The sequence below is a fragment of the Peromyscus maniculatus genome, chromosome 12, assembly GCF_049852395.1.
Source record: "Peromyscus maniculatus bairdii isolate BWxNUB_F1_BW_parent chromosome 12, HU_Pman_BW_mat_3.1, whole genome shotgun sequence".
Taxonomy (NCBI): Eukaryota; Metazoa; Chordata; class Mammalia; order Rodentia; family Cricetidae; genus Peromyscus; species Peromyscus maniculatus.
Window position 1 is genome coordinate 67,864,247 of NC_134863.1, and position 23,378 is coordinate 67,887,624.

At 41.4% G+C, this 23,378-nt stretch overlaps 2 protein-coding genes across 6 annotated transcripts in view; one reads left to right on the forward strand and one right to left on the reverse strand.

Annotated features, from left to right (window-relative positions):
• Cxadr (CXADR cell adhesion molecule) overlaps positions 1-23,378 on the forward strand; it is a 65,405-nt gene that overhangs the window by 19,193 nt on the left and 22,834 nt on the right. For 2 of the 3 annotated variants that reach the window (XM_042259497.2, XM_006983592.4), the window contains exons 2-7: positions 7,453-7,619; positions 11,888-12,092; positions 16,230-16,385; positions 17,061-17,183; positions 17,624-17,762; positions 18,787-18,970. In XM_042259497.2, the coding sequence (XP_042115431.1) occupies positions 7,453-7,619; positions 11,888-12,092; positions 16,230-16,385; positions 17,061-17,183; positions 17,624-17,762; positions 18,787-18,970 (974 nt within the window). Of the gene's footprint in view, positions 1-7,452; positions 7,620-11,887; positions 12,093-16,229; positions 16,386-17,060; positions 17,184-17,623; positions 17,763-18,786; positions 23,291-23,378 lie in introns of those variants that run through there. The other variant, XM_006983591.4, reaches the window with a different exon arrangement.
• Positions 15,172-23,378, reverse strand: part of Btg3 (BTG anti-proliferation factor 3) — a 47,859-nt gene continuing 39,652 nt past the window's right edge. For 2 of the 3 annotated variants that reach the window (XM_076549127.1, XM_076549126.1), the window contains exon 7: positions 15,172-17,705. The gene's annotated coding sequence lies outside the window, so the exon portion shown is untranslated. The remainder of the gene's footprint in view (positions 17,706-23,378) is intronic. The other variant, XM_076549125.1, reaches the window with a different exon arrangement.

Genomic DNA, 23,378 nt, shown 5'->3' on the forward strand with positions numbered 1-23,378 from the left:
AATTGATGTTTTATTCTGCTGCGCCAAGTGCTTTCTTGATTGATTAGACTGCAAAATACGTTATGTAGTTGCGGATTTCAACTGATAGCCCCTCTTCACGCACAGATAAAGAAGAGACCCGATGAGCCCCTGCTTGAATTCTACACGACTTGGTCTTTTAAATGTCCACATGAGCCACCAGTGGTCAGACTTCATTTGGCGGTATAGGCAAAAGCAGAAGACACATACACTTCCAAACATTTCTTGTGTCTCTTCAGTGACACACAATGTCATTCGCTGCTGACTTCTGTCTGAGTGCCTGGAAATCGGCTGTGCTGAAAGTCCGGTGATGGTCATGATTTTCGTGGCCCATGGCTTTAAAAGTGAGAAGTGAAATGGTCACTGAGGGTAGAGAGTGGCAAGGCCCCAGCCTGAGACAGTGTGATAAATGCTCATGGTGGTATTCTCATCGAACCAGAGTACACCTGGTTCAACCTGAAGAGACGCCACCTACTTCAGTCCATATATGGGTATAAGAGATGGTCTTTGGAAGAAGTGACCGAATAGAGGGGAGCCGAGGAAGAATCTTAGAGTCTAAGTGCTTGGTAGAGGATGTGCTATACTGCAGAAGTGAGTCACATCAGAAATGGTTGTCTAGCCCATCTTTTAAAGCCACTGGTGACTTGTACCTTATTCATTTAAAACTGTTGTATGTACAAAGGGATCTCAAGCAGTGTTTTTGTTTCCTGTTCCTGAATCCTTGGGCTTTATTTCATCCTTTTTCCTTCTACCAGGGCTCCTATGGCCTTCTGTTGTGGCCCTCTACATCATACACTAGCGTTAATTAAGTGGCAGTGTTATGTGGTATCAACCCGATTTCCTGTGAGAAACAGTGTGGTGTCAGTGCCCGTTGTGTCTATCCTGCAGAATTTATAAGGGATAAATCAGATAATTCACAGCCTCTGAATGATGCCTGACTTATAGGAAATTAATAAAGTATAATTAAATAAACTTAATCAAGTTCCTCTGTATCTTTGTGGACATAAATTATTTCCTGCTTATCTGGAGGGACCATCTTTAGATGGTCCTGATGATGCGTTGATTTGGCTTGTGAGTTCTCAATATGTTTAGATCATACTTGAGATTTTTTGTTGTAATGAACAGCTCGCCTCTTCTGTGGATCTTTCTGAGGCACTCAGCCTGTATTCGTTTCTCCCGGCTGCCATAACAGGTTACCAAAGAGGATGGCTTAAGTGAAGAAACTTGTTTTCTCACAGATCTGCAGCTAAGAGAGCCAGGGCCAGGGAGGCAGCCATTTTGGTTTATGCTGAGGAGCCTCTGTCTGGTTTGGGGGTAGGTATCTTCTCATCTCTGCCTGCACAAGACGGAGAATCAAGGTGACTCTTCCTCCAGTGCTCAGCTCAGATCCTTGCCTCAAAGGCTATATTTCTAACGTCACAAAACAGCTTATACTCAAATTGTGGGAGCATTCAGTAGCCTCGTTCTCCAAGCGTTTAGTATGAGTGTCCTATTTTTAAACATTGTGTACTTAAAGCCATGTTCTTTTTGAATGGTCGGATTTGACTAAATGATTGGGTAAATGAAATGGAATCCAAAGGGCAGTCTTTGGCTATGCTTTTATTAATGTGAGTGAGATTCAGTTTTACCACCTCAAACCAAATCTGGTTAGGTTTCTCTTTGTTGTTGGAGGAGACTGCTTCCACCTGGTGTATTTGCTGTAGATCCTTATCTTGGTAGATGATCTTGGGTTTATTACCCAACTTTCCTGCTCGTTTTTTTTTGGGGGGGGGGCAATGCGATTGCTTTCAGATGTTTTCTTGCTTTGTAGTACTTCAGGGAATAACGTCCTTGGTCGATCATGTCCTTGCACACTGAAATCTTCACTATAGGAGTTTAGCCAGTTCCTAAAAAACGCACAAACCCGTTTCCCAGGTCTCCCGTTGTTTCCAAGATAGGAGGTAGTGCTTCACTTTCACTTCCTCGCAGTTTTTAATGTTTCATTAGTCTTGGCTTTTACTAAAGCCCTTTTTGGTTTTGTTTCTTGTGGGTGCTGGGAATCAAGCACAGAGCTTTGCGCATGATGGGCACCGCCGTTGCCCTACCATTGAGCACAGTTCCGGCTCTTGGGTTTTGAGACAGAATCTCCCTGCGTAGCTCAGGCTCTCCCTGAACTTGGTATGAAGCCTAGGCTAGCCTCAAACTCTTTGAGCTTCCAAATGCTGGGATTCTAGGTGTGAACCTTTATGCGTGGCAATTGTTTTTTAAACACTGCCAATGTTGTATGTGGAATACAATATCACATTGCTTTAATTTATATTTCTGTAGTTCTTTAATTACAAATGTACATTTTAAAATAGGTTACAGTTTAAGAACTGTTGGAAATACAAAACAAAATTGAATACAAAGTACAAGGAATTCCCTTATACCTTGGGCTTTTTTTTTTAAAATGTAATTTTTATTAATTGATTCTTTGGGAATCTTACAGCATGCACCCCAGTACTACTTATTTCCTAGTCCTTCCATGTCTGCCCTAAACCCTTGTAGCCTCTCCCACAAAATAAAATAAAAAAATAAAAAAATTAGCCGGGTGGTGGTGGCGGCGGCGGCGGCGGCGGCGGCGGCGGCGGCGGCGGCGCACGCCTTTAATCTCAGCACTTGGGAGGCAGAGGCAGGCGGATCTCTGTGAATTCGAGGCCAGTCTGGTCTACAGAGTGAGATCCAGGAAAGGCGCAAAACTACACAGAGAAACCCTGTCTTGAAAAAAACCAAATAATAATAATAATAATAATAGAAATAAAAATTAAAATAAAATAAAATAAAAATCATATATGTGTATATATAAATGTGTGTGTGTATATCTACATATCAGTTCGATTCTCCTTGCCCGCCTTTCCATCACATATTCAACTGTTGTTGTGGCATTGGGAGCTGCCTAGTGTCACACAGCATACCTTTTTGCCCAAACAGCTTTACTTGGAAATGTTCATTGCAGTGTGTGTTATTGGTCTGGTTCGAGGCCTCTGGCTTCTGGTACACCATCACATACTGGACCCTCACTGAAACTCCTCTTAGATATCTTTCTGTTGCACAAGTCACGGAGATCCTGTGACTATCATTCTGCCGGATCGGTCACTTCACGAGCTCCAGCAGGTCATTGACGGGGTAGATGTTGGGGAGTGCTAACTCAAAACCCTGGATGTGGGCCTGGGTGTTAGTTGAGTTGGTCAGTCTGGGCCTCCACTGGAACAGCCCCCCTCAGGCAAGGGTCAGGGCCAGCTCTCCTGCACCCAAGCCATCACTGATACTACTACTTTGCCCCTGGCAGAGGGACAGGGTCAGCTTCCCTGTGAAGGATGGGGTCAGCTCTCCTCCTGCAACCTTGGCCTTATTTTACACAGTACAGTCTTCACTGCTTCCAGCATCCCCTGACTAAAGGATGCCTATGTTACACTCCCCTCCCCACCACACACACACACAGAGTTTCCCTGTAGCAGCCTTGACTGTACTGGAGCTCACTTTGCAGACCAGGATGGCTCAAACTCACGGAGATCCGTCCGGCTCTGTCTCCCTAGAGCTGGGATTAAAGGTGTGTGTCACCACCTCCTGGCTGCATATGTTAGACCGATGAACCTGTGACATATTTCTGTTACCCCAAGTCTACGGTTCTGTTTATCAGCTATAGACAAAAGAAGTGCCTCTACCATCGCAACATCAGGAAGAAGAGCTTGGCAGCTCCAAGAAACCCCTGCGTCCCTCCATCCCTCTCTCCTCTATAATTGTCTTTTTACTGGGTTAAATTATTCCTTTTGTAGAAAGTCATGTGGCTGTAATTAAACAGAGCATCTCCTTTTCCATTGACTTCTTTTCTAAATATACTTTTTATTTTGTTTTCGTTTGCGAGATAAGGTCTCACTATGTAGCCTTGGTGGCCTGGAACTTCTATGTAGAGCAGGCTGGCCTCAGACTCACAGAGCTTGCCTCCCAGATACTGGGATTGAAGGTGAGCACCCCCATCCCGGGCCTTGCAAATGTACTTTGCAGGTTTTTCTGTCTTCATGGTCAGCTTGTAAATTTTTAACTTGGTATGCATTATGTCCAGGACAGCTAAATTTTGATCAGGAGGCAGGCACACACTTTCCACTCTGGTCTAGTGAAAGTGACTTGGATCCCTTGGGTAAGGTGGTGCATTACAGCATGCTCTAGTAGAAAGCCACCATGTTTCCCTTTGTAACCCACGTTCCCTGAGATTTTGTGACACCGCATAGATTTTGTGGCACCAGATAATCTACTCTTTCTCCTTTTAATTTTCCTATTTGAAGCTTTTGCTTCTGTGGTTTTTGCAAAGTGATGGCTTCCAACTTCAAATATTTATAGTAAAGAGCTTTCCCACTTTTTTTTTTTTTAAAAAAACAAAGACTCCAAAAACACACTTTTCTCTAAGAGCTTCCTTACTCAACATAATTTAAAAGTCTTATCTTTACTTTTTATAAAAAACAAAGGAAACCTTAAATTTCCTCAGCATTTTCTGCCTTTGCATGATTGACAGGCAGAGCTCGCTGCAGCTCACCCACGCTGACAGGGTGATGTCCGCTGGGACAATGTGTGTCATCCATTCAGAGCACTGCCTCCCCTTGGCGCACCAGCTCCGTCCATTGCTGTCCTGGTGCCGTTCTTTGTAGAAGCGGACCTCCTAAAGGCTTAGGAGGAGGCGACATCAAGGGCTGAAAAATACTCTTTGATGACATCACATCGCTTTGATGTTCAGTTAGACTGGGCAACAGAGAGTCTTCAAAGACCCAAGGGTTTAGAAATTGGAGATAAGAAAAGCAAGCAGAAGGGCTGGAAGATGTTATTCCAATTAGTGTCTATGTGGGATGGGCATCACTCTGTTTGTTTATATACTCCTGTTTTGAGGACTCATTACTGGCCTCTGCAAGGACTTGGAGCTTGAATTTTTATGCCATTTATTTCATTAAATCCTGAAAAAGCAATTTAAATAAAATTATAAGGTTTGATATTTGATTGAGTTTTCAAACTCTGAACCTGTGAGTAATTTGTGAGTTAATTTATCACTTAGCTTACTGAAATATTAGCAGTTTACAGAGTTCCTACGTGAGACTAAGTATATCTGTCTTTTGTTTTATACAATTTTGACTGTTGCATACTTCAGCACTTGAAGAAAAAGGATGCCTCTTCAGAGAGAGCTCTCAGTGTTGCTAGGAAACTCAAGAACTCTTTTGTGAGGATCGTGAGATTTCAGTTCATTTTTAGTACAACACATTGAGGAGCAAACACATTCCAAAAGAGAAATACCGAAAATCATTTATGAAACTGCTTAAAATATCTTAAGCGGAATAGCATCTCCTGGTATCTGGGGGACCCACTTGTAGGTACTCACTTAGTGTACATGAAAAATGAGGTAGAATCTGCATATAGTCTCTGCACCTTGACCACCAGCAAAGGGCAACACAAGGTAGACCACTTGAAATGGAGGAATTCCTTCTGGCAGGTTTTCATATTTCCCTGACATCTCTAAAATTGATCAGAATATAATTCCATCTCAAATTCTTTCGAGCACTTAATAAGGTGCTATTTTAAGAGACAGAGGTACTTAGAAGTTCCCTGCCCCTAAGGAAGCTAATCATGTAATGGTAAATCAGGATTGCTACCTTCAAAGGTCCTGTGCAGGGTAGCATTGGCCAGGAAAAAAAGCACATGAGCACTGAGGCAATGTGATGGATATACACAGGTGACTACCATGAGTATTCCTAGAAGGAAGTACAGACACCTCACTGGAGGGCGGAGAGCTAGTAGAATGCAGTCTTTGAAAATGAGGGAGGCATAGGGCTAAACTTATCAGATATTATAAAAAGGATCCCAGAGTTCCAATATCTCTTCAGCAGGGACTCCGGAGATGCCACACATCAGTGTCAAACCGTATTGTAATTAAATACATGTGTAAGCATGAAACAAACAGAAGGCCAGCATGCTTTCTGGACGATGCTAAGCTGTTGCTTGGTCTCAGTCAGTAGGTTTAGATGGTCGATCAACCGCTGCTGGGTGAAAAACCAACCCCAGCTTTAGAGACGTAACACAGAAGTCATGTGTCCACGGTCCCTTGGGTGTCAGGGTAGGCTAGGATGAGAAAGGAAGCTCTGGGCTCACTCAGGACGCCATAGAAGCTGGTCTAGACGGGTTGTGGGTGGTCTGCTGTGGTTGCATCTTGGGCAGTCACAGCTGCAGGTCACACACCTCATGTGGATTGTTTGCACAATGGTAAGAGTGCTCAAGAAGGCGAGAAGGGATTTAGCAAGGAATCTGGAGGCCTGGCCCTGGGTCTTACCCAGTGCATTCTTGTCACTGGTGTGATTTAAGAGAAGAACGCAAAGGATTTGCACTCATTCTTTTTTCAGTGTGAGTAATGCCCTTAAATACTACTGTTAAAAGCTTAGGATGGTGACTTTTAGTTCCTGCTCTTGGAGCTTCAACTTTACCAACATTATATTGTTTCTGATGGTGTATTAAGATTAATCCTCACCTGATAGAAAGGATAATGCCATACATTATTGGAGAAACATCATCAAATAGCCACTGTGGAGAATGGGGTCTTGGGATTGACTCCTCATTTTGCCCAGTGTGTTAATGATAGGTGCAAGATGAAGGCATGGGGAGGGTGAACAGAGAGGATGGGGAGAGGGGGAGGCAGGCCCTGGGTACCATTCAGAATCCACCCAACACTGAACATCCAAGTGGTAAAGCTGCTTCTTAGCCCAAAATGGTGAAACTTAGTGTCCTGAGCAACGAGATGTTTGAGTCCATGCTTAGGAAATCCATTAGAGGCAGGAGTAGTGGCTCATGCCTGTAAAATAGGACACTTAGGACACTGAGGTGAGAGGATTGTCTAGAGTTCAAAGTGAGTTCCAGTCCAGCGTGGCTTAATGAATGGGGCCGTGTTTCAGAATAACAAAAGGCATCACAGAGAAACTGGTAGAAATGACAAGTAGTTCTGTGGAGACTTTTATGTTGTAGATGATTTTAAAAGATGTTTATTGGATGATTCATTTATAATTGAATTTGTTATAAATCAAGCTAATGACCAGACTATTCATACCTTGGATCTTGATCTGAACACCAATATTAGCTTTTTTAAAATTTATTTATTTTTTTGTTTGTTATGCTTGTTTTGTTTTTTCAAGACAGGGTTTCTCTGTGTATTGGTCCTGACTGTCCTGGAACTCACTCTGTAGACCAGGCTAGCCTTGAACTCACAGAGATCTGCTTGCCTCTGCCTCCCAAGTGCTGGGATTAAAGGCGTGCGCCACCACTGCCCATTTTCTCTCTCTCTTTCCCTTTCTCTCTCTCCCATCTCACTCTGCTCTCATGAATGGCCACAGCGTCATGTGCCAGGACAGTAGCAGAAGCTTAGTCCCATGTATGTGTTTCTTTCTGCAGATGTCACCAGAGGTTTGAGCATCACTTCTCCTGACCAGAGTATCGAGAAAGCGAAAGGGGAAACTGCTTATCTACCATGCAAGTTCACACTGGATACCGTAGACGATGGACCACTGGACATCGAGTGGCTGCTATCCCCCTCTGATAACCAGAAGGTGGATCAAGTGGTGAGTGTGATCAGTGCTGGTCACTGCACACGTCAGTGCGGGTGCAGGTGGTGAGTGTGATCAGTGCTGGTCACTGCACACGTCAGTGCGGGTGCAGGTGGTGAGTGTGATCAGTGCTGGTCAATGCACAGGTCAGTGCAGGTGCAGGTGGTGAGTGTGATCAGTGCTCGTCACTGCACACATCAGTGCCAATGTCCGGTGTGTCTTCACACAGACTGGGTGTTGGGGGGAGGAAAAAGCCCCCATCTGCTCAGGTGTGGTGGAAGTGAGGAACACAGTCAGGCTGTGTGTTGACATACGCAGGAGATACTGCACATGTAATGAATGAAGTACGTGAAAGACTACTTCAGGCAAGGACCAATGGAAATTTCTGAAAGCCTGGGTATGGCTGTGAGGGGCCAGAGCAGGGGATAGAGGGTGTCGGGAGCAGACAGACAGGAGTGTACACAGTGTGAGGGACAGTGGGTAAGTCAGTTTCGTTAAAGAAGATGAAGATACAGTAGTATATTGTAAGAAAAGTGTACAGTATTATTGCTAGAGCCTATCTGCCATATTTCCTCAAGCTAAATAGCCCGTACGATGAATTACTTAAGAAGGGAATGAAATCTTCTCTTGTTGTCTTACCTTTTATTTATTTGTGCGCCTCTGCACATGTGAATGCTGCCATGGTGGTGAGCCGGTGGAGGTTAGCGGCAGCTTTGGGAAGCTATTTCCTTCCACCATGTGAATTCCAGGGGTCGAACTCGGGTCCTCACTCTTGGTGATGGGTTCCTTGCCCTAGAGCCCTTTTCCTAGCACACAAAATGATCATAAGGGGTGGGTGTGGCACACAACAGCACAACCCCCGGTAACATACTGACTCACGCGCTTAGTAGTCACTTTATTTAGAATGCTATCTGTTAACTTCATTTGGCATACTTCATTTGAAAAACACTAGACCAGAGGTAAGAGAGTAAGTTCAGGATTTCACAGGGGTATGGTGATACAAGTGTTTGTAAGAGATGAGCGTGGTGGTCCACACCCGTCGTTCCCACACACAGGAGGCTGAGGCGGAAGACAGCCTGCGCTACATAATGTGGCCCCTTCAGAAAACTTAACAATCTTACGTATTGTCCAAATAAGAGAGAAGGGGTCATTTTATAACTGAAAATGAAATTCTTCCACTTAATGATTAAATTAGTGCAGTCCAGAAATGAGTATTTTTGATAAATCCACACATTTGTGTAGGAGATAAAGAAGAAGCTTCCGTAGTTGTCAGTGACATGGGCTGTGGATTTACTTCTGCCCTGATTCTGTAACCAGAACTATCTGTTTCCTAAGCAAAAAAACAAAACAAAAAACCCCCAAACAACAAAAACGAAAAGCAAATGACAGCGTTGTCTCATTGACTCTCATCTTCCCGGTCACCCTGTGGCCTTCTCCACTCTTACTTCCCCGCTTCTCTCCCCGTGAAGATGTCTGCATTCTAAACACGTTTCTTTTCTTTTTTTTATTTAGGAGTATGTTTAATCAAAGAAGAAAAAAAACTTACACATTGATAATTCAAGCAATTGTTAAAGGAGACAGTTTAGTATATAGCTCAGTTGGAAGAGTGCTTGCCTTAGTATCACATAAAATTATATATGGTGGTTTATACCTTCCCCTCCCTCCCCCAATGCCGTTTATTGAAGGAGGGAGGAGGTCTTAAATACAGGCTTACAGCACAATGGGAGAACCCTGGAGGGCAGAAGGTCGCTGCCATATTTTACAATCTTGCATCTAAGCTGTTAACGCCCATTATGCAGGATACACAGACAAGGATCTTTCCTTAAGCATTCAGGAGGGTGGAACCCAGCAGGGAATTAGCATAGGGAGGATATCAAGGTTAAGGTCAGCAAGCAAGGCAACAGTTACCCAAAACGGGGGCCAGGGCCCTACAGGTCCCCCTTTTACTAATAAATGAGCTTCTGACTTAGGTTGTGTGGGACGTCAGCAGGTCACCTTACCTGTATGGAGACGCCTCCCCAGGCCACATATGAACACAGGTTTCTGATGGAGGTCCGGCACTCTCTTCCCTCATCCTGCTCAGGATTCTGAGCCCGTGGTTAACACAGGAGAGCATGAGTCTTCGGTCCTTCTGAGTTACTTGAGACCCTGAAGTCTGTGACCAGGTGTCTGGAGAGACCAGCAGGCACAGTGTGCCCTGAGCTTATAGTCTGTCTGTTCATGGAAGGAGGGTCCCAAATCTTGCAAGCGAAGGACAAAGCACACAGTTGTGAGACAAGCATGACGCCGGGCCCTTGGTCTGGAGTGGTCATTTCTGGGTTAAAAACCTGGCCTTACATTTAACACACAGTCAAATCAGATGAAAAGGAAGCTGACAGGTACGGAAATGCTTCCATAGTGTTTTAGCTATAGCATACGTTAGCTGAACTCCCACTTGAATAGAGTTCATGGAGCAGATGGTAACTAAGGACATGGAGTTGGAAGACCGGGCAGGAGACATGTCTAGTCTTATCCCCGTGAGACACTTTACTATGTGCTTGCCGCATCCTGGTCAGTGTCGGTGTGCTCAAGTTAGGCAGCCATGCATGCTTCAGCATGAAGGATGTCTTCTGAGAATATCATCGAATGACTTTGACAGTCATTTGAACAGCAGAGAATGTACCTGCACAGACAGAAGATGACTGTGAAGTAGTCTTGTGGACCCACTGTCATACATGCACACCCTGGGGTTGACAGAATCATCTGTATGCAGCACATGACTATATAGACTTATTTAAGCTATAAATGAAGTAGTCTTGTGGACCCATTATTGCACATGCACACCCCAGGGTTGACAGAAACATCTGTATACAGCACATGACTATATAGACTTACTTAACCTTTAAAATGACTCTAGGATGCGCATGGTTATGTTTATGAAAGTGAGGAAACAGGCCCAGAGATGGGAAGGAGCAAGTCCAATGTCATACAGCTAGTAGTTGGGATTTGAGCCCAGACTTGTGCAGTTCTGACACCTGTGCTTTTATTAGCCTTGTGCTGGCCTTCCCTGTCTCCCATGTTCTGTAAACCCGTGTGTCTGCTAGGGACATATGTCCTAACCACCTCTTAGAAGAGTTTAACGAAATACTGCATGCATAAGTATTTTGTCAGCTTGGAAGTAACAGAAACATCAGTCACATAGTGTGCCTGATGAAAATAGCCCGGCTCATTGCTTGGCTAGGTTGCATCAATTGATGTGACAAGAGCCAGGACTTTCTTGGTGTAAGTGTTACAAGGGAACAATCGCACCGTCCTTACCACATTGCAAGAAATCAGTGAAGACATGGAGAATCGCCTGGTAAATGCCAGGTGTCCCATCGCTTAGCCAGTTATCATAGGAAAGCACTAAGCTGGTTTACAAAGTCACACACAGTGGGAACACATCTGTTCGGTGCTTCAAAAAAAGAAGAGTGAGATGCATGTGTCAAAATGTGCTCTTGAAGTAGATTGTTTGAACTCAACTATAGCTTTTCACAACGTGAGTGAGGAGTTTAATAGTGAGGAAGCCAGCGTGCCTTGTTTGTGGACACAGGAGTGTTGATGGATGTTGACGCATGGGGGTGTCTAGACAGGAATAAGGAAATGGCCAGTGTGTCCAGACCAGTGCTGGCTCCTTCAGCTGCTCTGTATGTTTACTCAGCAAACTGATCTTGAGTGTGACCTGGTGACGGGCAGTTAACATACATACAAACATGTTTCTGTGGACTCAGGCTGGGGTGGACATGTTAGAAGCGCCAAACAGAAAAGCTCAGAAAAAAGATATCCTTGAGAGACATTTTTCAGTTGTACTGTGCATAATGAACACCTCAGACAGGAAGTTGGTGTAGATTACGGTTGTGTTTGTGGGTGGTTTTTGTTTGTTTATTTCTTCCAGTTACTATAGGGCATATTATGTTATCAAACTCCACTTTGATTTCCCCATGTGAAGTGGAGAATGAGGCCACAACTCAGCCCATTCCATTCTTCTGCTTTCTCATCCTGCGCATGATTAGACAGCTGGTGTTTCATAATACAGCATTTTTCGGTTTTTGTATTTTACATTAACATTGGGGGGAAAAGGGTATTCTTGTATGTTATTTTTCCCCATACTGTTCATATAAGAAAATCATCCAGTCACATCCCAGCCGTGACCCTCTTGTTTGAGTTTGACAAGAACAAGGGATCTTCCTGGGAAATACAGACCTTTATGAAATGAGGTAGTTTTTTTTTTTTTATCTCCTCATTTTCTCTTGCCTTTGTTTTAGATTATTTTGTATTCTGGAGACAAAATTTATGATAACTACTATCCAGATCTGAAAGGACGAGTACATTTTACGAACAGTGATGTCCAGTCTGGTGACGCGTCTATAAATGTAACGAATCTGCAGTTATCAGATATTGGCACCTACCAGTGCAAAGTGAAGAAAGCTCCTGGAGTGGCGAATAAGAAAATCCTGCTGACAGTTCTTGGTAAGGTACCATTCCTTGTGTCGAAGGGGGTTCCGTGGTTACAGGGAAAGTGGCTACAGCGTATAGTATCAGCATTCATGGCAGACACAGCTGGTTTCTCATGAAACCCGGGACAGTAGAAAACAGAGTTAGTCCAGAGATTTTTTTTGAATGGAGAAAGGAAGAGGCCCGCCTACCTGTGAAAGTCAGTGAAAGGATCTTAGGTAATAGAAGTAAAACTCTGCTATGATTTGAGTGTGTTGTGACCAAAACTCATTGAGGCTTGCTTAGGAAGTGGGTGGATGTTTTAGGTAATTAGGTCAAGGAGCCTCCATTCTCCTGAAGGGATTGATGTAGTTCCAATGCTGCTATATCCGTTACAGTTGATTAGCTTTGTTGACCCCTTCAGGGGTCAAATGCCAGTTTTGCTTCAGCCATGAGGTCCTCACTGGAAACCAGGCAGATACAGTTGACATCATGTTCTTGGACCTCCAGAATTCTAAGACAAATTTCCTTTCAAAATAGTGATCTAGCTTCAGCTTCAGGTGTTTGGTTATAGCATCGGAAAACAAACCAAAACCAGACTGAACCAGGAGTTAACCTTAACTGGTGTAAGTTTTTTGTTGTTGTTTGCTTTTTCTCTTCAGAAATTTCCCTGAGAATTAATTCAAACTTGTCATTTCCTTTAGCTTCAGCCCATCAGTTTGAAACAAAGATTTAATTATCATTAAGTCTAAGGCCTCATTCAGCTTTAAAATGGTTTGTGTTTTAGCCTTTATTTTCATAAGGATAAATGATTAATTCCTCAGAGTATTTATTTATTTGTATTTTTAAAGATTTGTTTTAAGTTATGTGTTTGTAGATGTCTGTGTGGGGGTATGTATGTGTGTACTAGTGCCCATGCAGGCCAGAAACATAAAAGTTGGAGTCATATGCAGTTAGGAACTGTCAGATGTGGGTGCTGGGAATCAAACTTGGGTCTTCTGTAAGAGCTTTAATAAGTACTCGTATCCACTGAGCCATCTGTCCAGCCCCAAATCACTGGAATGTTTCATTTGGAGGAGATGTACTGTAGGAGTTGAAATAAGGACTGAGGGGTTATTTACCTCCTTGCTATAACTGTTTCTATTCCTCAGGCGAGGGAATTAGATAGATGTTGGGATGCCTTATAACTCCCTTTGGATAGCTACAAAAGAGATGTGTCAACTTCTTAGTAAGCTACAGAGGTCCAAAGACTACAGAGGTTATTTATTTATCTTTAGAATCTGAAATAATGTGTACAATTAATCTCTTCAACTTGGGAGGCTCTGAAAGGCTGTAACTCAAATATATCTCTGAACCTTTCCTTGTGGTAGACTGTACACACAATGTGTGCTGACTTCTATAAGTAAAAAACAGCTGTTACGGTAGTAATTTCCCTGCCTTGTGACTCAAAGTCTTATGTTCAGGGAGATCCACTTTTTGTAGGAAATGCGGATTCCTGGAATTATTTAAGATAATCTTGGGAATAATTAAATAAGAGAGTTACCTCTTGTCAAACTCTACAATGTGGTTTTAGTTTAGGGTAGGATGAGTAAGTGTTTCCGGACAGGGCCTCTGCTAAAGCATGCCTGTGTGAGCAGACAGGGACCGGGGGCCGTCGATTACATCCCAATGGCAACTGCTGAAGTTGTCTTAGTTGATGGCCACCTCACTGATTTAGCACCCAAGGGGTCCTGATCTTAAAGACACTCCATCTTAAAATGGCTCCAGTTAAAAGTGTTTCTTATGATGTGAAAGGGAACCTGAAGAAGGTTCCAGAGAAGGGAATGTGGTGTCATTGGAAATGCTAGCTATGTTTATGTCATGTAAACATGGACTGGCCTTGATGCTTGTAAGTTGCATAAGCTGGCGACAGTTTCTTTAAGCCAGCGGTCTGAACTCTTACTCAGATCCTGATCAGCGGGTGCTGTGTAACTCTGCATATACCTTCTTTCAGCACTAGCCTGGAATTACCGAGTTCAGATAAATTGTAGAGCATCTCATACTGCTATTCATATTATTCACAATGTGATTGACAGCTTGCTATCAAAATTTGGGAAAGGTTCATTGGGAAGCAATGGGATTTGTGTAGCTATTCTCAGAGTATCTTTCTGTGGGTGGAACAGCAGTGATGGCATTGTGGCTAAGCACACTTGTGGTAGCAGCAGGAATGGTCCTTGACATTTAGTGTGTGTGAGTGTCCCAGTACCCACTTTATTCCTAATGGTGAAACAAGGAAAACTCATGTATGACTGAAAGCATGAGAATCAACTTAGACTTGGGGGAGAAATCAACAGCTCTGGCATTTATCAGACTGGGAAGACAGATGGTCAAGCCAACTACAGACTTCAAAGCAAACATTGTTTTTCCCAAGGCCTTAGAGCAAAATGAAAATAACGGCTTACTGTTTGGCCAGCATTGCTCCCAGACCGACCCTGCATTACCCCCCTTCACCAGGAACTAATTATTAATGGGCCCTCCATCCTGACAGTACCGACTCCATGTTTAGTCTCCAACTCGCCTACCCTTTTCTCAGAAATAACTGTCCGAGAGCTGGTGTCTGCTTTTTGGAGAATATTACCAAATCCTTTACAGGTTTTTGCCTCTTGTGTAGTAGCGTTCCATACTTCCTTGGCTGTGCATTCTGATTTTATAGACTTGCACACTTGTTCCTGATGAACTTGTCTAAGCAAGCTTTATAGTTGTCTGTTCCCAAACTATAGAGTTCATCAGTAGCTGAATGGGAAGTCACAGTTGTGTTATACTGATGCAGTGGAATAGTAATCAGCATTTAACGAAGACAGTTAATCATACACACATGGTTTATTCTAAAAAAAAAAAAATAGCTTATAGAATAAAAGACCAAAAAAGTATGTAATATTCATTAGAATCATAATTCCAGGAGGAAGACCTATGTTATATGATAGAAATCTAACTAGCCAGCCAGCTGGCCAGATTTTGAAGGAAGGCTGTCTGCAGCTATGAGTACCACTTAGTGGGTGTACAGTCAGCCTTTTGTGTCCTTGGGTTTCACATCCTCACACTGAACCAACCATGAATCAAAAAATAATTGGAAACATTTATGTTCATGGAATGTGCAGACTTTAATGATTTTTCTCCAGTCATAATCATTATAACAATTAAGTATCATTTACATTGTAATAAGTATTTCAAGCAATCTATAGGTAATTTAAAGTCTTTAACAGGAGTAGGCTATGTGCAAAACTAGGTCATTTCATGTAAAACAGGTGAAAATCCTCCAACTTTTATACCTATAGAGCCTTGAAACCAGTTACATACTAGAAAACTAAACAATGACTATACAGACACATTTGTTAAATTCATTTGACTAACATATATTTTTATTTCATTTGTTAAACCCATTTGACTAATGTATATTAATTTTACTTCATTTGTTTAAACCCATTTGACTAACATATATTAATTTCACTTCATAAATGCCACGCCTCAATGAGATGCAGAACGGTGCAATGCCTCGGTGTTAGGCCAGAGCCGGGGTAAGCTGCAGGTCATGAGATTAGTTGTCACTCTAGACCATTGCTCAGAGGTCTGAAGGATAACCTCCAATTTACTTTTTATGACTCTGCTGTCTGAATGGATTTGAATTCATGTAAATACCTAATGTTAAATGGTCTGCGCTGCACTAAAGTGGATTGTCCCCGTTGTCCGCGTTATTAATAAGTGCCCCGGTTGTCCAGTCACGACACCTAGAGAGATATGACTTGGCACGTACTCACAGATGGCTGCATTTCAAGGACACAGAATAGGTAAGGAGTGGAGGCTAGCTTCTGGGAGCGTCATCATCCAGCCTCATCTCCCCGCTTTTCTGACATGCGCCTATGGAATGGCCGTGCACAGAGCTGAGCTGCATCTGAGATGTCGCGAAACTTTATGCGGTGGCTGCTTGCCTGAGCTCATTACCTGTCTGTGTTTGCTAAAGCTGCCTAAACTGGTGTTGACAACATACCATTCTCTGTGCCCTTGTCCATCCCGAGCCCCGCAGTGGCTGGTAAAGGAGTCAGTGGCTGTGCATCGTACTCTGTGCTTAAGGAATCCACTAGAAAATCACATTCTGTTCTCTTAGATAAAGCTGTAATTTGTTTCCTTTTTGTACAGTGAAGCCTTCAGGTACAAGATGTTTCGTGGATGGATCGGAAGAGATTGGAAATGACTTCAAACTAAAATGTGAACCAAAAGAAGGTTCCCTTCCACTGCGGTATGAATGGCAAAAATTGTCAGACTCCCAGAAAATGCCTACTCCGTGGTTAGCAGGTACTGCTCCCGGCCCAAAATGGTACCCATAGGCCCCTGTTGGATTTAAACCTAGTAGAGTTTGTATGTGTGTGTTACATTTTAAATTCCCTGGTCTATGTAGAACGATCCAAATCACTATGAAAGTTATTCAGTATTTTATAATCACAACCAAGTGTCCTCAAAGAAGAAATGTTTCTAGAAAGATTTCACCTTTAGGATATTGTAATTAGTTACGTTGGCACATCTTTTTTAATGTGGAGAAATGTTCAAGGTCACAAATTAGTGGCAAAAGTATCCAAGTGGAGTCACGGATACAGTAGTAATTTACCTGTGTACGTTTAAACCAAACAACCTATGTGAAGTAACGTGAGCTAAAAAGTTACACATTGGCTAAATGTAATCATGCATCTGATAATATAGCTGCTCTGCGGTGGACCAACCACCTTGCTTTAGCTGAGGCTGTGGCTGAGGGCTTGTGGTAACCGTCAGCTTGCTTGTTGGGCCCGCAGACTCGTTGCATGAATCTGGAGATGTGGGTCTGCCTCTGGCAGTGTGCTTGCGCCCAGCATTGTCTGTCTTTGCATAGCTTTGTCAGACTTCTGTAAGGTTTATTAGCGTTATTAAAAATGGAAAGTACTACATTTTACATCCTGTAAAAATAAATTTGCTCCCCTCCCCCCACTTCTTCCATAGAAATGACTTCACCTGTTATATCTGTGAAAAATGCCAGTTCCGAGTATTCTGGGACATACAGTTGCACAGTCCAAAACAGAGTGGGCTCTGACCAGTGTATGCTACGTCTGGACGTTGTCCCTCGTAAGTGACTGATTTCATCCACTTGGCTCCTCTCTCTCATCGCCTCGTTCAGTTTAGTCAGCGAGGGTGTATTGAAGGCAAGGATGCTCACTTGGATTTGAAAAGACACTACACTTTATCAATGAGACCATCATTTTAGTAGCTAAAAGTTGTCAAGTCAGCTTTGGTACACTATTTAGCCATTAAAGAACGAGAAGCTCATAACACTGGTGTGCCAATCAAGAAGGCTTTGACTCAAATTTCATCCGCTTTTAAATTCTGGTGATACAACATTCAAAAACAGTATTTTTACACATTTTTCTTCCTAGACAAAAGCCTTGCTGATCTGTCTTTTAAAAGTTAATATATGCAATGAGTCTACCTATATATGCCATCCTTTCAGTAGTAAGCCATGTGTTGTGGGTTTTCTTCCTCCTACTAATTCGGTTGAAATCTTGTAGCTTCAAATCGAGCTGGCACGATTGCAGGAGCAATCATAGGAACGCTGCTTGCTCTTGTGTTCATCGGGGCCATCCTCTTCTGCTGTCATAGAAAACGCAGAGAAGAGAAGTATGAAAAGGAAGTTCATCATGATATCAGGTAATTAACTGGAAATAGATTGGACAGGCATATAAGAAACGATTACGTTTGTAAATGGCAGTTCTCGAAGTACTCAAATGAGCAATAGTATGAAAACTGCGTACAGACTTTGGTCCCTCCCCTCAAATCATTTCCAAGGGTTCATGTTCAAGTGCATCTGTCCAACCACTATTCAAATTTTCTTAGCTTATTTTGAGAATCACACAAAATGGTTGTCTCAGGAACACCTGGCCTTTCACGGGAAAAGACTTGATTGTCATTAGTGACAGTGGTAGTTTGTGGAACTGGCAATGTAGTTGTTTTTCTTCTCGGGACTGTCTCACCAAGTTGCCCAAACTGACCTTGAACTCATAATCCTGTGCTCCCATCTCCTAATTGTGGAGTCACAGGCACACACTACCACACATGGCTTATTTTCTTAAATATTCTAAACTGGTAGGTTTTAACTAGGATTATACTTAAAAAAAAAATAACAGATGATGTAAGTAGATTAACCACCTGGAAATTGCTGTTGGGTCTGGAAGTTGGAGATTGGAGCACTTATTTTATTAACATACACCCAAAGTTATTCAGGCTTATAGTCTATTCAGTGCTTGATGAAAATTCTGAGCTATGAATTCTTAGGTTTTGAAAACAGAAATATGTGGTTTCTAAAGTCTTAGAGGCCTTTCCCAGGTAAAAGGAATTCTTTCTTTCCTTTGGGGATAGAAATTTATGTATATGTGTTAGTGCTTTATTAACTATTAATGCTATGGCTAACTAGATCATCAATGATGCTAATATATGAAACTTTGAGATTCCGCCCTCATTAGACAAAACCATATGCATTGGTGCAAAAACCACAGTTCATTAACTGATTTTTGTGCTTTGACCAAGATAATAATTTGGGGCAGGTACATACATAATTAATGATGTTAGGGCTTGCTGTGCCCAATGTTTGTATTTTTGTGCTTACCCATCATGTGTAGCTTACTTAACTGTAGGTTTTTAGAAACTACAATGTGTTGGGGACTTTGTTTTGCAGGGAAGATGTGCCGCCTCCGAAGAGTCGGACATCCACTGCCAGGAGCTACATTGGCAGCAACCACTCCTCCCTGGGATCCATGTCCCCTTCCAACATGGAAGGGTATTCCAAGACTCAGTATAACCAAGTCCCCAGTGAAGACTTTGAACGCGCTCCTCAGAGCCCAACTCTGGCACCCGCTAAGGTAGCTGCCCCTAATCTTAGTCGAATGGGAGCGGTTCCTGTGATGATTCCAGCACAAAGCAAGGATGGGTCTATAGTCTAGAACTCTACATCTCCTTTTTCTGCTTTCCATGGTTTGTTTCTTCTCTTTATATATCAAACTTATTCTAGTCTAAATTTTAACAGCAGCCCCAATGCGCGCGCGCGCACACACACACACACACACACACACACACGAAGACGTTAATAAGAAACTAAGAAACATGCTCCACAGATTTCTTGATTATAGTGAAACAGTAAAGATTTAATAGTAATGGCATTGACCATCTGGAGAAGATGAGTTTTCTTAACAAGTTAATTTCAATGGGCATCTGGTATTAAAAAAGATATGGCACTTTGAATATGATGTCATAAGTGAAGAAATTTGTGAATTTATATATATATATATATATATATATATATATATATACCAAATTGATACTTGAATCATCTGAAAATGGTACTTTGTGGTTTCTAACATCATTTTTAGGTTGTCTGTCTTATTTAGTTATGAACAATAGCATCCCCTAAATTTAAGAAACATCCATGGAAAAATGACTTTATGTTTGAATTTGTATAATCTCTCTGAGAATTCTAAGTGTATTTGGGATATCTCTAAGAGTAGGAAACACTACAGTGTTTTAGAAATGACTAGTTTCATTTCTAAGTCATTCATAAACATTATGAAATGATTTCTTTCTTCTTTTTGTGTTTTCTTCTGATATAGAGTCTTAGTATGTAACCTAGGCTGGCCTCAAATCATGATCCTTGTGCTTCAACTTCCTGAACGCTGGGATTACAAGTCTGTATTACTGTACTGGCTGTAGAACAGTGTAAGTATCTAACTGATAGACTGCAGAGGCAACAGGAAGTAGTAACCTTTTATGTGCTATGGAAAAGAACAACATTGGAGATTCAGCAGAAGGATTTGCTTCTGCTACACAGAGATGAAACCCTTGTATGTGTCTGGTGCCTCAGGGCCTGTGGACATCTGCAAAACTCTGACTAGACAGACTGAGGATTTAGGATTTGTCCGTCTACAACTAAACACTAGCCTTCCACTTTAGGTGATGTTTTTGCAATGAAAAAAAGGAAAAATGGACAACAAAAGTGTTAATTTATTATCTGGCAGTTATAGATGAGAATTCTCAATTTATTGATTTTTAAATTTGTATTTTGTTTTGTGGCAGGCTGTACTGCACATTTTATGTTGTAGGAATATGTAATCTAGGCTTACTATTGGGAGGACAGTTCCTGGAGGTTATTTTTCTCCAAGACTCAGTGAACAAATCTACTTGAGGCAAGTTAAGTGTCTTCCACCCGCCCTGAATTCCAGACTTGGGCAATGTGCTTGCTGTCCTGTGGCCAAACTTGCCTCTCTATAGTTCTCACAAATCAAGTTTGATTTTTAGTTTTCTGAAAGTGACTTACTCTTAAAAGAAATTTAAAAAGGAGTAAAGGGAATACTCCTATCTGCCAAATGTATTAAATATAGTTTTTGTAGAAGAAAGTGAATTTATTGTATTTCCCTTAAGATTGTGAGGGAGTGTGTGTAGAATATAATGAGCCAGCAGTTTCCTTATAGTAGATGCGGTCTGTAATAAAAGATGTCGTTAACTCCAAAACCTTTCCCCTAGGGAATCGTTTTCTGTTAATCTCTTCAGGTGCTGCACTGGTAAATGCTACATTATCAATTAATGTTGGCATGCATTTACAATTAGGCAGAGTATTGTGTATACATTTTAATGGTGAATTTAAGATGAATGTCCATGTAATGGATTCGTGTACAGTTTTACATATTTGGAAGCATTTTGTAAAGTAGGTTTAACTCTCACATAAACTTACTTTTGATATTTGTGTTGATGTTTTCATCTGTGCCTTTTTGGGTAATTTGATTTCTACTATGACTTTCTGGTGCCTATGAGCTGGCTATCACCTACCTGGAAGGTGCTTAGAGGTGAAGGTACTGTTTCCAGAAGCACATCACTGTGACTCCTCTCTACCCTTACAGTCTCAAGCTTGCCTCTTCTCCTCTGCCCTTTTTTTTTTTTTTTTTTATGTCACTTGAGTGATACCATTGTTTATAAAGATTAAAAAAAAAAGAAAAGAAAAAAATCACATGCCCTGTACTCTTTGACTGTGTTTCTGATTTAGAACCATAGCCATGTTTGACTGTCAGATGTTTGGCATTTTTATAAGATATAACAAGAATAAATTAAGATTGTAAATTTTAATGATTTTTTACATAATGAAGATTATGCTAGGTAGAAATTACTATAGAAAGTAGATGTGTGTAACTTTTTCCTTTCCTCACATTTCGTATTTATTTAAAGGCAAACAAACCTAGAGTATCTGAGTAAGTATTTCAGTCCAGATCTGTAGCAACTGTAATCTGAAAGACAAGCTTGTTTAAAAAACAAAACAAAACAACTAAAAACTGGAAGAAAAAAAAAAAGATCGATAGGATATAGAATTAGAGATACAGTTAAATTTTAGGCTTTGGTATGTTAGTTATTCTCATTGTAAGTTTCAGTTTACCCAAAGCTCAGACAAGTACTAATAGTTTCCCACACAATTCTCACTGATGATTGTAACTGAACCAGGGAGCAAGTATTTGTTCTAGAATTAACACTTGTAGTGGTCAACAGTTCAATAACTTTATTAGTGCATTCTAACTAGAGCGCCAGTGACAGCCAGTGCCACACTGTGTCTTCACAGCAGCCCCTTTTGATTCCACTTCATACTTGAGAGACTTAGAACCATATTCTAATGTTACTTGGGGTAATCTGGAGAGATGACATTGGATTACGTAGTCTGTGCTTGGAATACAGAAATTTATGAGTATTGTTATTGATAATCTGACTGATATTTTCCTGTTAGAAAGCCCTCCCTGCTGCTGTTGCTGTTGCTGCTGCTCACAGTCTTGTATTGAGTTCCCTGACTACTTATATAGATAAACCTTTCCTTAAATTTGAGTTATCTGCCAAGGATTTATTAGAATGGAAACACAGACTGGGTGTGTTTAGGGGGGCAAGGTCCATATAGATTATGGAAATGCCTGTGATTATACACATCTTTGATCCCAGAACTCTAGAAGTGCAGGAAGCTCTTAGATTTGAGGCCAGTAGCCAGTTCAAAACAAGCCTGAGCTACACCGAGAGACCTAACACTTGGGGGTTGAACTCAGTGGTACAGTGTTTTGTCTCGAAAGAGCAAAGACTGAGGTTTGAATCTGAATTCCTTTAAGACATGAATTTCAGATTGAGCTCTGGGAATTTAGAATTTAAGTGAAGAGGCAAGTAAACGTTTTTGATTAAAAAGAACTCACTGCATGGAGTTGGCTATTCTTTAATGTGTGACTTATTATAAATAACTACTGGCTCTGTGTACACAGCATGTAAATTTGAAGCTATGTGAATGTTCATAGGTTTTCGCTTTTTCCCTAAATTTTGTTTCACCTGTGTTTAGAGTGCTCTCAGCTGCCTTATTTCAGTGTGAAAAGAAAGTTCATTTTTTATGTGTTGAATGCTTTAAATGTGTCACTTGCAGAGTAGTGTGTAGAAAAATGCTGGCACAATTTTAAGTGGTTTGTGACATTGTATATTATATATGTACATATATCTTTATAACATCCTTGTGTTTCGTAGTATAAATGTTCTGGGCAAGTTTTAATATTTCAATTGCCTCTGGATATTCCAGCAATAAAGGCAACATGTTCTGCAATAGAATTTCTTCTTTGCCTACTTTGACACTAAAATATTTGAGCAAGACTGCATTTGAAAATATTATAGAAAGGTAATAATACATAAATTGGTGAATTGTGGTTATTTCTCCTTTTGGAAGGCTGACCATTTACCTTCCAGAATTTGACCCTAAGCTCTAAGATCAAGCTTACAAAATATATTTCATAGGTCTGAGTTTGTAGTTTAGAATCCAGACATCATCAGCAGGGCTGGGTGTTAGTTAGACACCAAAGGCTCTGGCAAAGCCCAGCTCTGTGTTTTCTGCTCATTTGTTTAATGACAAAGGTGTTGGGAGGACCACAATTCACTGATTGACTTGTTCTTGTCCCTAATTGTGAATTTTGGCAATAAATACAGTGGTACTAAGAATACTAATCTGACACCCCACATTTGCAAAGTGGAGTATGGGTAGTGTCATTTTCAGATTTTGTATTTCAAATTTCTGGCTTACATATCCAGTGATGCAGATTTTAAAGTTTGTAATAACAATTATGTTTAAAAACAGAAACTTGCTCTTAGTTTGTGACCTTGTGTACTTTTGAAATAAAATGAAGAAAGTAGTTCTCTGCCTTGTGTTGTGGCTTTATTTTGCTTCCACAGACATCTACTAAAGCTTCAGTATGCTTTCCTTCCTGCTTTCCTTCCTGC